This window comes from Xylocopa sonorina, unplaced genomic scaffold (genome assembly GCF_050948175.1).
Source record: "Xylocopa sonorina isolate GNS202 unplaced genomic scaffold, iyXylSono1_principal scaffold0014, whole genome shotgun sequence".
Lineage (NCBI taxonomy): Eukaryota > Metazoa > Arthropoda > Insecta > Hymenoptera > Apidae > Xylocopa > Xylocopa sonorina.
In genome coordinates, this window is record NW_027490090.1 from 4,308,266 (window position 1) to 4,321,090 (window position 12,825).

At 31.5% G+C, this 12,825-nt stretch overlaps 1 protein-coding gene across 1 annotated transcript in view; it reads left to right on the forward strand.

Moving 5' to 3' along the window:
• Positions 1 to 12,825, forward strand: part of LOC143431822 (protein real-time-like) — a 64,237-nt gene that overhangs the window by 30,903 nt on the left and 20,509 nt on the right. The window contains exon 6 of the mRNA XM_076908773.1: positions 6,604 to 6,692. Within this exon, the coding sequence (XP_076764888.1) occupies positions 6,604 to 6,692 (89 nt within the window). The remainder of the gene's footprint in view (positions 1 to 6,603; positions 6,693 to 12,825) is intronic.

A 12,825-nucleotide genomic window follows, 5' to 3' on the forward strand; every position in this document is an offset into this window, starting at 1 on the left:
AGCGTTAGGACACAATTAAGCGATCCCAATACCACAAACAAGGGTAAACCAACATCGTAGACTGGTTTATAGTTTTTCAAGCATTATGGATCGCATAAGAAGATTACTAAAAAGAAACAACGTGAAGATTAGTGATATTTGCAACTAACAAGAAAGTCAGACAAATATTCACCTCTTCTGATGGAAAACGCACATCCGTAGTTGATATCATCAGGGATACTCCTTCAGGATAAAGTGTATATTAAAAATACTTGTCTCTGAGAACATAAAAGGTGCATTAACTTGAGTTTATACTGTCAGTCATAGTCTAGCACTGTAGGATACAGAATATTCTTTAATTAAGCCCAAAAAATTGCTAATTGAGGCAATATAGAGGAGTCTGGAGATCCAGAAACACTCTAACGACATCAGCAGATGTATATAATATTTGGATAACTTTTTGCTAGTTTTTTTAAGTAAAGAAACAAATAAATATTTTCACTTGTCTCTTAGCATGATTGATCGTTGAACCATGATCAAATTTAGGCAAAAGATCAGACCTTTAACTCAATATTGCAGTGTCAGCTCAACTCCCGATTAAAAAAACTGCAATTTAGAAATCTACTGTTATTGGATATGACTTTAAAGCCTTGATCTTTATTTATAAACAGTGTAATAGCATTTAATTTAATTTAGTTGCTTTTGTAAACAGTGTAACAACATTTAATTCAGTTCAGTTGCATTTGTAAACAGTATAGCAACATTTAATTCAGTTCAGTTGCATTTGTAAATAGTATAGCAACATTTAATTTAGTTCAGTTGCATTTGTAAACAGTATAACAATATTTAATTCAGTTTAGTTGGCTATTTAAATGATGGCTGTATTTTTTCTATGTTCTACGTGGTCCATTCATGTAAGACACAATTGTAGTAGACCATGCAAATGGGTATTTCTTTTATTAAATATATATTCAGTTAAAAACTATTGGGCGTTGCTCAATTCTAACAATTTTAATTTCAGTTTCTGATAAACAGTTACACGAATTTGTACAAGATTTGGGCTGTACGGAAGAAACATTTTAATTCAGCCAACGTCTGATTTTAGACAGTAAGATAATTATCGTAGTATCTTAAAGTATTTGTTGAACTTCTAACGGATAGTCGAATTAGAATGCATTCTTGGTTTTAGCAATATCATCTTTAAATAGAGGAAGAGTTGCTCTTTGGATACATTCGAGGGTGGTTGAAAACTTGGTCTTTTAACTGGCTTAGTGTGCCTATATTCGAAGCACCATCCACAACAGTAGGAACGCAGAAACTCAATGTTCTGATTTTGACGACAAAGCTGTTTATTTGAACTGACTACTTTGCTTTTATACTATTCGACTGATTCTTGCGTCTGAAGTCTAACTAAACGCTAACATTGATTTCGAAGCCACTTAGTCATTCCTTCCAGTACTGATGGTGTATTTGTAAAGAAGAAATGACGAAGCTTTGATACTAAGGGTGATGGCAACAATCTGGTCTGCTATTGTGCAGCGACTGCTTGCTGATCCCAAATATTTGGTGACCAGAAGCTCGCTGGATGTTTCTTAAGTTTACAGCAGGGTAATTGTTATTGAGAATCAGGAGAAAATTAAATCTACTAGACTAGAAAACAGGAGAAAGTCATATACTACTTAGAAATTCGATGCAAACTGTACAACTAATGTTCTACTTTCTCAAAACTAGCATTTGTCTGCGACTCTCATAACTTTGCTATGGCAATCTTTAATAAGGGAGTTGTTGAATCTTGTTTCTGCCTTTTATTTGGCTTGTACCTTTGGAATATAGTGAGAAACGATTAAACATTTCTTCAATAGTATTAAGTAATTGCATCTTATAACTAGCGATCTTTCTTGTGGTAACGATATATACTTGTGTTCTAAATTATTTCTTCAGTTACAGATTTATTAATCAAGTAAGTGCGCTCTATATTCACTGGTATTGTGGATGCAAATTATATGTTGGCATGATCTGTTAGTTTCTCAATGGCGAGAATGTAATTATTGAGAAAAGTGCCTTCGATTAAATCGATGGCGACAACTTTGTTCTCAGTTGGAAATGCATTGCTTTCGTAAGAGTGATACGTAAAATATTGTGTTGCTATATTTCATTCGGTCGAGTTTAACTTTCTTTATTTTGTAGTTGCATCTTGTAATCTTGAAGACTGGGAATCTTAACGTTATCGAGTCATGGATTTAGTTGGCTATTATTATAAATAATGATGATACTTAAATATAACTTTGAAGTACTTCAACGTGGCTCTCAACGAGGCTGTTTGGATACGTATATTGCTGATACAAAATTTGTTATACCTACACAGAGTGATTCACTATTCGTGTGAGAAATTTTTACAGATGATACTACACCTGAAATGCAACAAAAAAGTTCCTATAAACCTAGATCCAATTTGCAAAACTGGCAGAGAAAATTTGGATTTTTGTTTTCTTCAGAGAAACAGCAGTTTCACTTATATTATTGAGTGTATCTTTGAAACCATTAGTCCTAGAAGAAAATAACAAATAGAATTGAAAAGAGCAATCAATTTTCTATTATAATAGTCCCCATTTTACTCTGAAACTTCAAAACAGGTGGAGTAATAAAAGTTTGAACTTATCTCAGAAGGCAAAATTTGTAAATTACAAAAACTTTGGTCTCCTATTTAAGTAATTATTTTTGGACATGAAGGGCAGCAATTTTCACAAAAACTTCTTTATTCGCTAAGCTTTTTGATGAGCTAATCAGTTTTTTATTCTGAAGCATGAAAGTAAAGAAATTTTGTGTGAAATGGTGAAAACTGCAGGAAGGTAACGGAATGGGTAAAGCAACTACCAGCTACATTTTTCTTATGATCACATTTATTGCATTTAATCTTATTAGCTTTTTTACAGTTAGCCCTTTATTATCTTAACTATGTTCACTTTCAAATTGGTTTCCATCATTTACGATGCATAGTCTAGCTCTTTTTACAAATTTTGCCTTCTACGATAAGCTAGAACTTTTATTACTCTTGTTTTGGAGCTTCAGAATAAAATGGGGACTCTTGTAATAGGAAATTTATTACTCTTTTCAATTTTCTTTTTCATTTTCTTGAGATACAATCAATATTGTAAGTGCAACTGCTGTTCCTCTGAAGAAAACAAAAATCCAAATTTTCTTTGCTATCTTTGCAAATCAGATATAAATTTATAGGAACTTTTCTCTTGCATTTCAGGTGTAGTATCATCTGTAAAAATTTCTCACACGACTAGTGAGTGAATCATCCTGTACAAACAGTGTAGAAATAAAGGAAGTTATTTTTACAATGAAGATATAGTAGAATTACTGAAAAAGAGAAGAAATATTGATACGAGTTATACGTAGTACAGATTAATGTTTTCCTTATATGTTTAGTTTATAGAAATTAGTGATGTGACTTCCTATTAGCTCAAAGATAGTTTATTTATATTTTTATCTTATTTTATTGTACAAAATCAGATGTTATGAAGATATGATTCTATTCTGTAGGAAGGATTTCATCTTTATTTCCTTAGTGTTTTAATCATCGAGCTATGCAAGCTTTCCATCTCAGGATATTTTTATAATATATTCTTCAATTGATGAAGACAACTGTCCAGTGTATTGTAATTGGTGTGTATTTGTTGGAATCTGTGGTTTGAAGAACGTAACTATATTTGTTCTGAAGAGAACGTTTTGGTCCAACGTTGAGAAGATTTGTTCTTATTCTTCCAGTGGATGTTTCTACTTCCCAGTTTGCTATTTGGATTGTTTTGTTTTCCGATGCCATTTCAAGAGACCTATTAACTGAAGTTGTAGCGTCTTTGTTCTAAGAACAGACATCTGAACTGTGGTTCGCGAGCTTGGATCTAAATGTAAATCAGTAGCACAGTTTCTGATGCATCCAAATTAAGTACGCTGTGCAGGTTCACTCTGACAATTACCAAGCTTGCTAAAATACATGTTGACACTGAATCCACTAGCAAACGCTACAGTCGAGCAAGCATAATGAAACCGTTTTTCAATTTCGCAGGAATAATGGTTTTGTAAGTTCGTAAAGTGTTGCAAGTATCGCTGCTGTGGATGTGCGATGGAACCCATCGCAGAGATGACCAACGCAGTAATTGAAACCAAGAATGTGTTTGGAACTGAACCGCTGACATTTTCTGATGATATTTCAAGAGATCTGTTAACCGAACGCAAAGAATCCATTGATTTGCTCTTGTCCGAAGAGAAAAGGGCAAGCGTTTCTGTCCCATCCAAGAAGAAAGTTACTTTCACGAGAAAGTCTGGTTCTTTTGGGATGATGCGTCTTCGTTCTTGCAAGAAGATCACATTCTTACAACAGAATCCATGGCGATTCAACGTTAGGACAGAGCATTGCAATTGTCGAATGAAGAGACGTACCAAATGCTGGCTCACACAAAGAGATTTCTTCCTATCGAAGGAAGTGATCTGAAAAGTGACTCTTCCAATGCTAACGACAAACTCTAAAAGCCAAAATGAACAGTTCTCGAAGGCGTATAAAAGAAAGAGAGCTCCTTGTCGAAGAAGTTTCGCTCTGCTCGTACGTAGACAAATTCTCAGGCGTACTTAAGTCTGGTCATCCGTCTAGGAGCAGCAAACCAGACTACGATATGTTTGCATCGTTCAGTAAGCAGCGTGCCTGTTGTAACTGTTTAAAGTCTCAGAATTCCACGAAGACTTCAGAAAAGAGACCCTCCAATAAGCAAGATAATTGGACAGCCGTGTCTTGCCCAATCTTCATGCGAGGTATTTTCCTTGAGACTGAATGAAAGTCGAGGCACTAATCGTTCGAAGAGGACCTAGTAGATGTGTATTTGTAATTGCATCTCTGTTTTAGCGGGAGTAGTGATCGTTTCGCACGATAGTTGAACTTTAAAGTAAGGACGCTGGCCTTGCGTAGGACCAAGAAGATGAACTGTGTTAACGGACAGTAGGGATATCGATTAAACAATTGTAAATAGTTCTATTGAGAAGGCTGTACCTAATTTACATTCTATGGTGTTTAATGGTGGTCGCATAGTGAAGAGTGATGCGATAATTTATTTTTGATAAAACCCCTTGATCTCGCGAATGTTGTACCTTGTAGTAGGCGTTCATTTTTTAATGGGACACTCAGATTCGTGGATCTCAAATTTGCCAAAAGAAGTCAGGTATCTTAACGCTAATTTCTAGCAATTAACAGCCACCCTAAAGGTGCTAATTACGACCCCAAAGCGACGTACATGGAATTTTCGTGTGTCCCAATAAATTGTAAACTAAAAGAGCGCCTCGACTGGGCAAATGGCCTGCAGAAGTGAAAGATTCGAGGATTAAAGTTGTAAACTATTTTATTACAAGTGTAAGACTGGTGTGGTAGAAAATGTGAACCCTCGTTGGGTGCATGCTGTAGCCAACACGTGCTATTATAACAAAATAAGCTTTAATTGACTTAAAAAAAGAGGAAATAGGAGATGCTTATTTTATAGTGTCATAGAAATGGATTTCACGATGCGATATCTAGATCAGATAGACGAATTAACAGCCCTCAGATTATGCATGGCTCATTCGTGTCCCTATTTACTTCATTGATCTCTTCGATCAGGGTTTACAAGTTTTCTTTTGGCTGTCGATTCTTCTACTAGTAAGAAATTAGTTTCTACTCTACGTGTCTTCCTTTAACAACGCATGCAAGAGCTAGAACTAATTTTCTTGGTGGAGGAATCGATAAGGTGATCTGATGGTGGACAAAGAGTTTGTCACCTCTTATTGTAGCCATGTATTATTGGTGGACAAAGCATTTGTCACCTTTTATCGTAGCCATTGCATTTCATGTATGTCTTTTACGCATAAATTTATTGTACTCTTAAATGCACTAAAGCTAAGAAGTCTGCGTGTGCTTATCGTATTGAATAATGACGCGTGTGCATATCGATATTTAAGCCATTAAGTTATTGCAAAATAATTGTAATTTAATTTATCCATTAAAATCGAATAGTGATCATCGACTAATTCAACAGAAATAATATTTCGAGTTTAAAACTGACCGTATCGTAAGCTACTAATAAGCAATTTCAATTTAGTTTATCCACTAAACCTTTGCCAAATTCAACAGAGGCAACATTTCGTATTTCATTTCAATAATTTAAAAACTGGCCCTCACATAGTACATTTGAGTCGTTTTATCACTGAAAAACAATTTTTAATTTAATTTATCTATTAGAACTGTATAGAATAACCTACGCCAAGTTCAACAGAGGCAACATTTCGAATTTCATTTCAATAATTTGGACACTGACCATCATTTAGTGCCATTAAATTACAGATAGGCAATTTCAATTTAATTTATCTACTAAATTCAACAATACGATAATAAACCACAACATAATAACTGTACTTATGGTTTTCGTGTTTTAATTTACAATTATGGCATTTCGATCTTATTTATTATTTAAATCAATAATGATTATGTTCACAAAAGTGGAATTTTACTAAATAATTAATTTCACTTCAATTCAATGGATGCCACAATATATTTGGTTTGTGATGTCGTTATTTATGTTGTTATTTGTTTTTGTTTAGGGAAATTGCTGAAACTGAGGAATACTCGAACCATAAACTTGGTCATAGCGAAAATTATGGCTTCGCGGACAGTAAATTGCAAAATAGAGGTATGATTTTCACATAAATTTTGATAAATGATTTACATTTTTAGTATTTGGTGGTACAAAATTTGTTGAGGCTGTTAGATTTGTGGTGTATACGTCGTATAATTAGGCAGTCACACTGTACAACTACAGTCGATCACGAAAATATTCTGATATTACTTTACTTTTGACTAATATAAAAAAAATTTAATATTTATTTACTATAAATAATGAATGAAAAATGAAAAGATTTGGTCTGCACTATAAAATAGGTTGAGAACCCCTGCACTAGAAGAACTAAGTTCACAGCAGTTCATAAAAATTCTGTTTTTATTTATTATTCTAATTTTATACATTTAAATTAGGAAAAAATAAATTCATTATTTTTGTTTTTTATAGATGATTGTAATGATCGATATCTCGTAAAGTATCGATCCAACAATTTCAGATTTATGCTCGTTGGAAAGGTGACATTTTGCGCTAAAAAAAATTCCTTTGCCGTTTTTTATTTGGTCCATTCAGTTGTGAGTTACAGGGCGCCAAAAAAAAAAAAAAAAAAAAAAAATATTAAGCTTGATTTTAACTATCTTTAGACGTTTATTGCTTTAGAAACTAAAAAAAAAGAGACAAATAAATAAGAAACACAATTGAACTTATTAAAAAGTTACATATTTCGTATAAAAGCACATTCATGTATTTAGAACAAAACATATTATAAAAATGAGGCTGTTAAGAAAGAAAGAGAAAAATAAAATAAAACAGCAAATGAGGCAGAAGTTCAGATGGCGTTGCGATGAACTCGCTTATTACGCGCATGCGCATTAAGAGATTTTATTCAAAAACCATATACTTCAAAGTACGCGTTTAGTGAAATCTTTCAGAGGCTATAACTTTTGACTGAGGAAAGATATTAACTTGAATTTTGCGTTAGAAGATCACAAAAAATTCAAGCTTTCGAATAGTGTATCGCTTTTTACTTTTTTCAAAACTTTTAAGTCAGCTTTTACGCATAATTCTGGCATAGGCTCGAGTAACTATAACTTAGGCTATAACTCTTTACTGAGAAAAGATATCGATTTGAATTTTGCGTTAAAAAATCACAAAAAATTCAAGCTTTCGAATGGGTGTATCGCTTTTTATTTTTTCTAAATTTTTAAGTCAACTTTACGCATATTTCTAGTTTCAACGGTTGTGAAAAATTGCGAAAAATTGCAATACTCAGAAAAATTATTCTTACATTTTAACAAAAAGCTTGGTATAACAAGCTCATTTTATGCTCTTTAAGTGGTATAAATCTTATCCTGGGAAAACTTCTCGTTTCAGAATTATAACTTAAAATGTACTTCGACGTGCAAGCTGTGGATGCAATTTTCGGACAAAATAAATGCTTTTTTAAATATATAATGATTCAATACTTCAAAATATATCACTGGAGATCAGATTATTATTATACTAAACAAAATTGCGTAGAAAAATCTTGTGAAAATTGTACTGGAGCCTATACCAGAATTATGGGTAAAAGCTGACTTAAAAGTTTCGAAAAAAATGAAAAACGATACAGCATTCGAAAGCTTGAATTTTTTGTGATCTTTTAACATCAAATTCAAGTCGATATCTTTTCTCAGTCAAAAGTTATAGCTTATGTTATAGTTACTGGAGTCTATGCCAGAATTATGTGTAAAAGTTGACTTAAAAGTTTCGAAAAAAGTAAAGAGCGATACAGCATTCGAAAGCTTGAATTTTTTGTGATTTTTTGACGCAAAATTCAAGTAGATATTTTTTCTCAGTCAAAAGTTATAGCTTATGTTATAGTTACTGGAGTCTATGCTAGAATTATGTGTAAAAGTTGACTTAAAAGTTTCGAAAAAAATGAGAAGCGATACAGCATTCGAAAGCTTGAATTTTTTGTGATTTTTTGACGCAAAATTCAAGTAGATATTTTTTCTCAGTCAAAAGTTATAGCTTATGTTATAGTTACTGGAGTCTATGCCAGAATTATGTGTAAAAGTTGACTTAAAAGTTTCGAAAAATGTAAAGAGCGATACAGCATTCGAAAGCTTGAATTTTTTGTGATTTTTTGACGCAAAATTCAAGTAGATATTTTTTCTCAGTCAAAAGTTATAGCTTATGTTATAGTTACTGGAGTCTATGCTAGAATTATGTGTAAAAGTTGACTTAAAAGTTTCGAAAAAAATAAAAAGCGATACAGCATTCGAAAGCTTGAATTTTTTGTGATTTTTTGACACAAAGTTCAAGTCGATATCTTTTCACAGTCAAAAGTTATAGCCTTCAAAAGTTTTCGCTAAACGTGTACTTTGACCCCCTCCCTCTCCGTTATTTCATGGTCTCTCAAAAAGTTACGCTGCCAATTAATGATTCACACATAGATCTACAAATATGCAAAATTTGAACAGAATTAAACAAAATTCGGGGCGAAAACATATGGTTTTTGTATATGGTCCTTTTAGATAACATAAAATCAGGGGAGTTGCGTTACTGTATACTGTGACCGTGTAATAATGCTAACAGCATTAGAATTCATATACTACATAAAAAAAAGTCGTAAAAAACATTATAAAATTGTGAAAAAGTCCCGCAGAAAAGCTGATTTTACTGTATGTAAAAACGAAAAGGGAATTGAACAACCGCCATAGATTATTGGTTCACAACAAAGAAACGTATTACCAACTTACAAAATATAATTGCCACGTTTGATAGCAATTTAACATCATTCTGACAAAATACAGCATTCATTAGTCAAAAACTGGATTAGTATCCGAATATTTTAACGATGAACTGTGCATCATAACATTTCTAAACTAATTCGCTCGATGTTCACTGTATACACGTAATCATAAAACCATTTCAATGTCTAACGTGACTCACGTCTGTCACTTTGTATTATTTCCAGGTTTTTCTACTTTTGTCCCCTCCATTCTTGTATTCTCCTTCCACCTGTAACTCAAAAATATCCGATATCGCATTTTTTAACCCCCTTTTCGATTTTCCACTGCTCTACCAGTAACAACAGGGTAGGTATACAAGGTGTATCCTGCAATATTAATCACCTACCAATTGTTTTTGCCATCTTTATTACTGTCACGTACACCAACTTACAATCACACACCAAATTTTTTATTTCTAATTTTTGACATACAGGCAGCCCTCATACAACACGGTTTCGCTATAACACGATAAGAAAATTGCAAAAACCTTTGTACAACACTGTATTTATACAGCCGCGGCGAAGCTTGCTGTCCTAAAGATTGTGCGATTAATAATTTAACATTAAAAAAATGACAAGAAAATAATCTTTTAATTAAATAAAATAATTTTTTAACATTTTTATAGTAATCACCTAGTCTCAGTACAAGCAAAATCGAACCGATAACGAAGTTATTCTAGCGAAAGGTGGTTTATAAAATTGAAGAGTTATGGAATTAAAGAATTAGGGAATTAAAGCGTTAGTGAATTAAAGAATTAGGGAATTAGAGACTTAGATAATTAGAGAATTGAAGAATTAAAGAATTAGAGAAATAGAGACTTAGAGACTTAGAGACTTAGAGAATTAAAAAACTAGGACATTAAAGAATTAGGGCATTAAAGGGTTAGGGAATTAAAAAATTAGGGAATTAAAGAATTAAGGAATTAAAGAATTAGGGATTTAAAGAAATAGGCAATTAGGAAATTAAGGAATTAAAAAATTAGATAATTGAAGAGTTATGGAATTAAAGAATTAGGGAATTAAAGCGTTAGTGAATTAAAGAATTAGGGAATTAGAGACTTAGATAATTAGAGAATTGAAGAATTAAAGAATTAGAGAAATTGAGACTTAGAGACTTAGAGAATTAGAGAATTAAAAAACTAGGACATTAAAGAATTAGGGCATTAAAGGGTTAGGGAATTAAAAAATTAGGGAATTAAAGAATTAAGGAATTAAAGAATTAGAGATTTAAAGAAATAGGCAATTAGGAAATTAAGGAATTAAAAAATTAGATAATTGAAGAGTTATGGAATTAAAGATTTAGGGAATTAAAGCGTTAGTGAATTAAAGAATTAGGGAATTAGAGACTTAGATAATTAGAGAATTGAAGAATTAAAGAATTAGAGAAATTGAGACTTAGAGACTTAGAGACTTAGAGAATTAAAAAACTAGGACATTAAAGAATTAGGGCATTAAAGGGTTAGGGAATTAAAAAATTAGGGAATTAAAGAATTAAGGAATTAAAGAATTAGGGATTTAAAGAAATAGGCAATTAGGAAATTAAGGAATTAAAAAATTAGATAATTGAAGAGTTATGGAATTAAAGAATTAGGGAATTAAAGCGTTAGTGAATTAAAGAATTAGGGAATTAGAGACTTAGATAATTAGAGAATTGAAGAATTAAAGAATTAGAGAAATTGAGACTTAGAGACTTAGAGAATTAGAGACTTAGAGAATTAGAGAATTAGAGAATTAAAGAATTAAGGATTTAAAAAATTAGGACATTAAAGAATTAGGGCATTAAAGGGTTAGGGAATTAAAAAAATTAGGGAATTAAAGAATTAAGGAATTAAGAAATTAGGGAATTAAAGAATTAGGGATTTAAAGAATTAGGGAATTAGAAAATTAAGGATTTAAAAAATTAGGAAATTGAGGAATTATGGAATTAAAGCGTTAGTGAATTAAACAATTAGGGAATTAGAGAATTAGAGAATTAAAGAATTAAGGAATTAAAAAATTAGAGAATTAGAGAATTAGAGAATTAGAGAATTAAAGAATTAAGGATTTAAAAAATTAGGACATTAAAGAATTAGGGCATTAAAGGGTTAGGGAATTAAAAAAATTAGGGAATTAAAGAATTAAGGAATTAAGAAATTGGGGAATTAAAGAATTAGGGATTTAAAGAATTAGGGAATTAGAAAATTAAGGATTTAAAAAATTAGGAAATTGAGGAATTATGGAATTAAAGAATTAGGGAATTAAAGCGTTAGTGAATTAAACAATTAGGGAATTAGAGAATTAGAGAATTAAAGAATTAAGGAATTAAAAAATTAGAGAATTAAAGAATTAGGAAATTAAAGAATTAGGGCACTAAAGAGTTGGGGAATTAAAGAGTTAGGGAATTAAAGAATTAGGGAATTAGAGAATTAAGGAATTAAAAAATTAGGGAATTAAAGAATTAGGGAATTAGAGAATTAAGGAATTAAAAGATTAGGGAATTAAAGAATTAGGGAATTAAAGAATTAGAGCACTAAAGAGTTGGGGAATTAAAGAGTTAGGGAATTAAAGAATTAGAGAATTAGAGAATTAAGGAATTAAAAAATTAGGGAATTAAAGAATTAGGGAATTAGAGAATTAAGGAAATAAAAAATTAGGGAATTAAAGAATTAGGGAATTAAAGAGTTAGTGATTTAAAGAGTTAGAGAACTAGAAACTTAGATAATTAGAGAAGGAGATTAAAATTAGGAATTAAAGAATTAGAGAATAAAAGAATTACAGAATTTAAAAACTTAAGAATTTAAGAATTAAAAAATTGAACCGTCATCAGTTTCACGCTGATAAATCGCTTCTGATCGACACTTCTAATTCCACCGATACGCACTCGTCTGGAATTTCCTTTCACGTATTCGCTCGCACTTTCGACTCGCACATTTGTTTAGCTAATAAAGGAGAAAACGATTATTTTTACTTACTGTGGCGCTGTTTCAAAGCTTCAGCCTTCCATCGAGCAGAATATAGATACAGTATTGGCAGTTTTAATTCACCATTTCGTGATCAAACTCATTCTTTTGCGAATTAAGCTCACCATTTTATAACACACATTCATCTTTTTGCAAGTTAAATTAAAATTTCCTTTTGCAAATCAAATTTACTCTTCTGGAGATTCATACTTTCGCGAATTAAATTTCAAATTATTCTAAATTAAATTAATTTTTCAAATCCAATTTATGTTCTTGAAAATCGAATGTAGTTTCTTTTTTCTAAATTAAATACAATTTGTTGAAAATTAAATTTATCCTCTGGATGTCGCATTCACGATTTTGCGAATCACATTCATCCTTTTTGCAAATCAAATTCATCTTCCTGCAAATCCAATTCATCCTTTTGCAAATTAAATTCATGCTTTGGCAAATCAAATATTATAATTCTTTGTAAATTGAATACAGTTTTGAA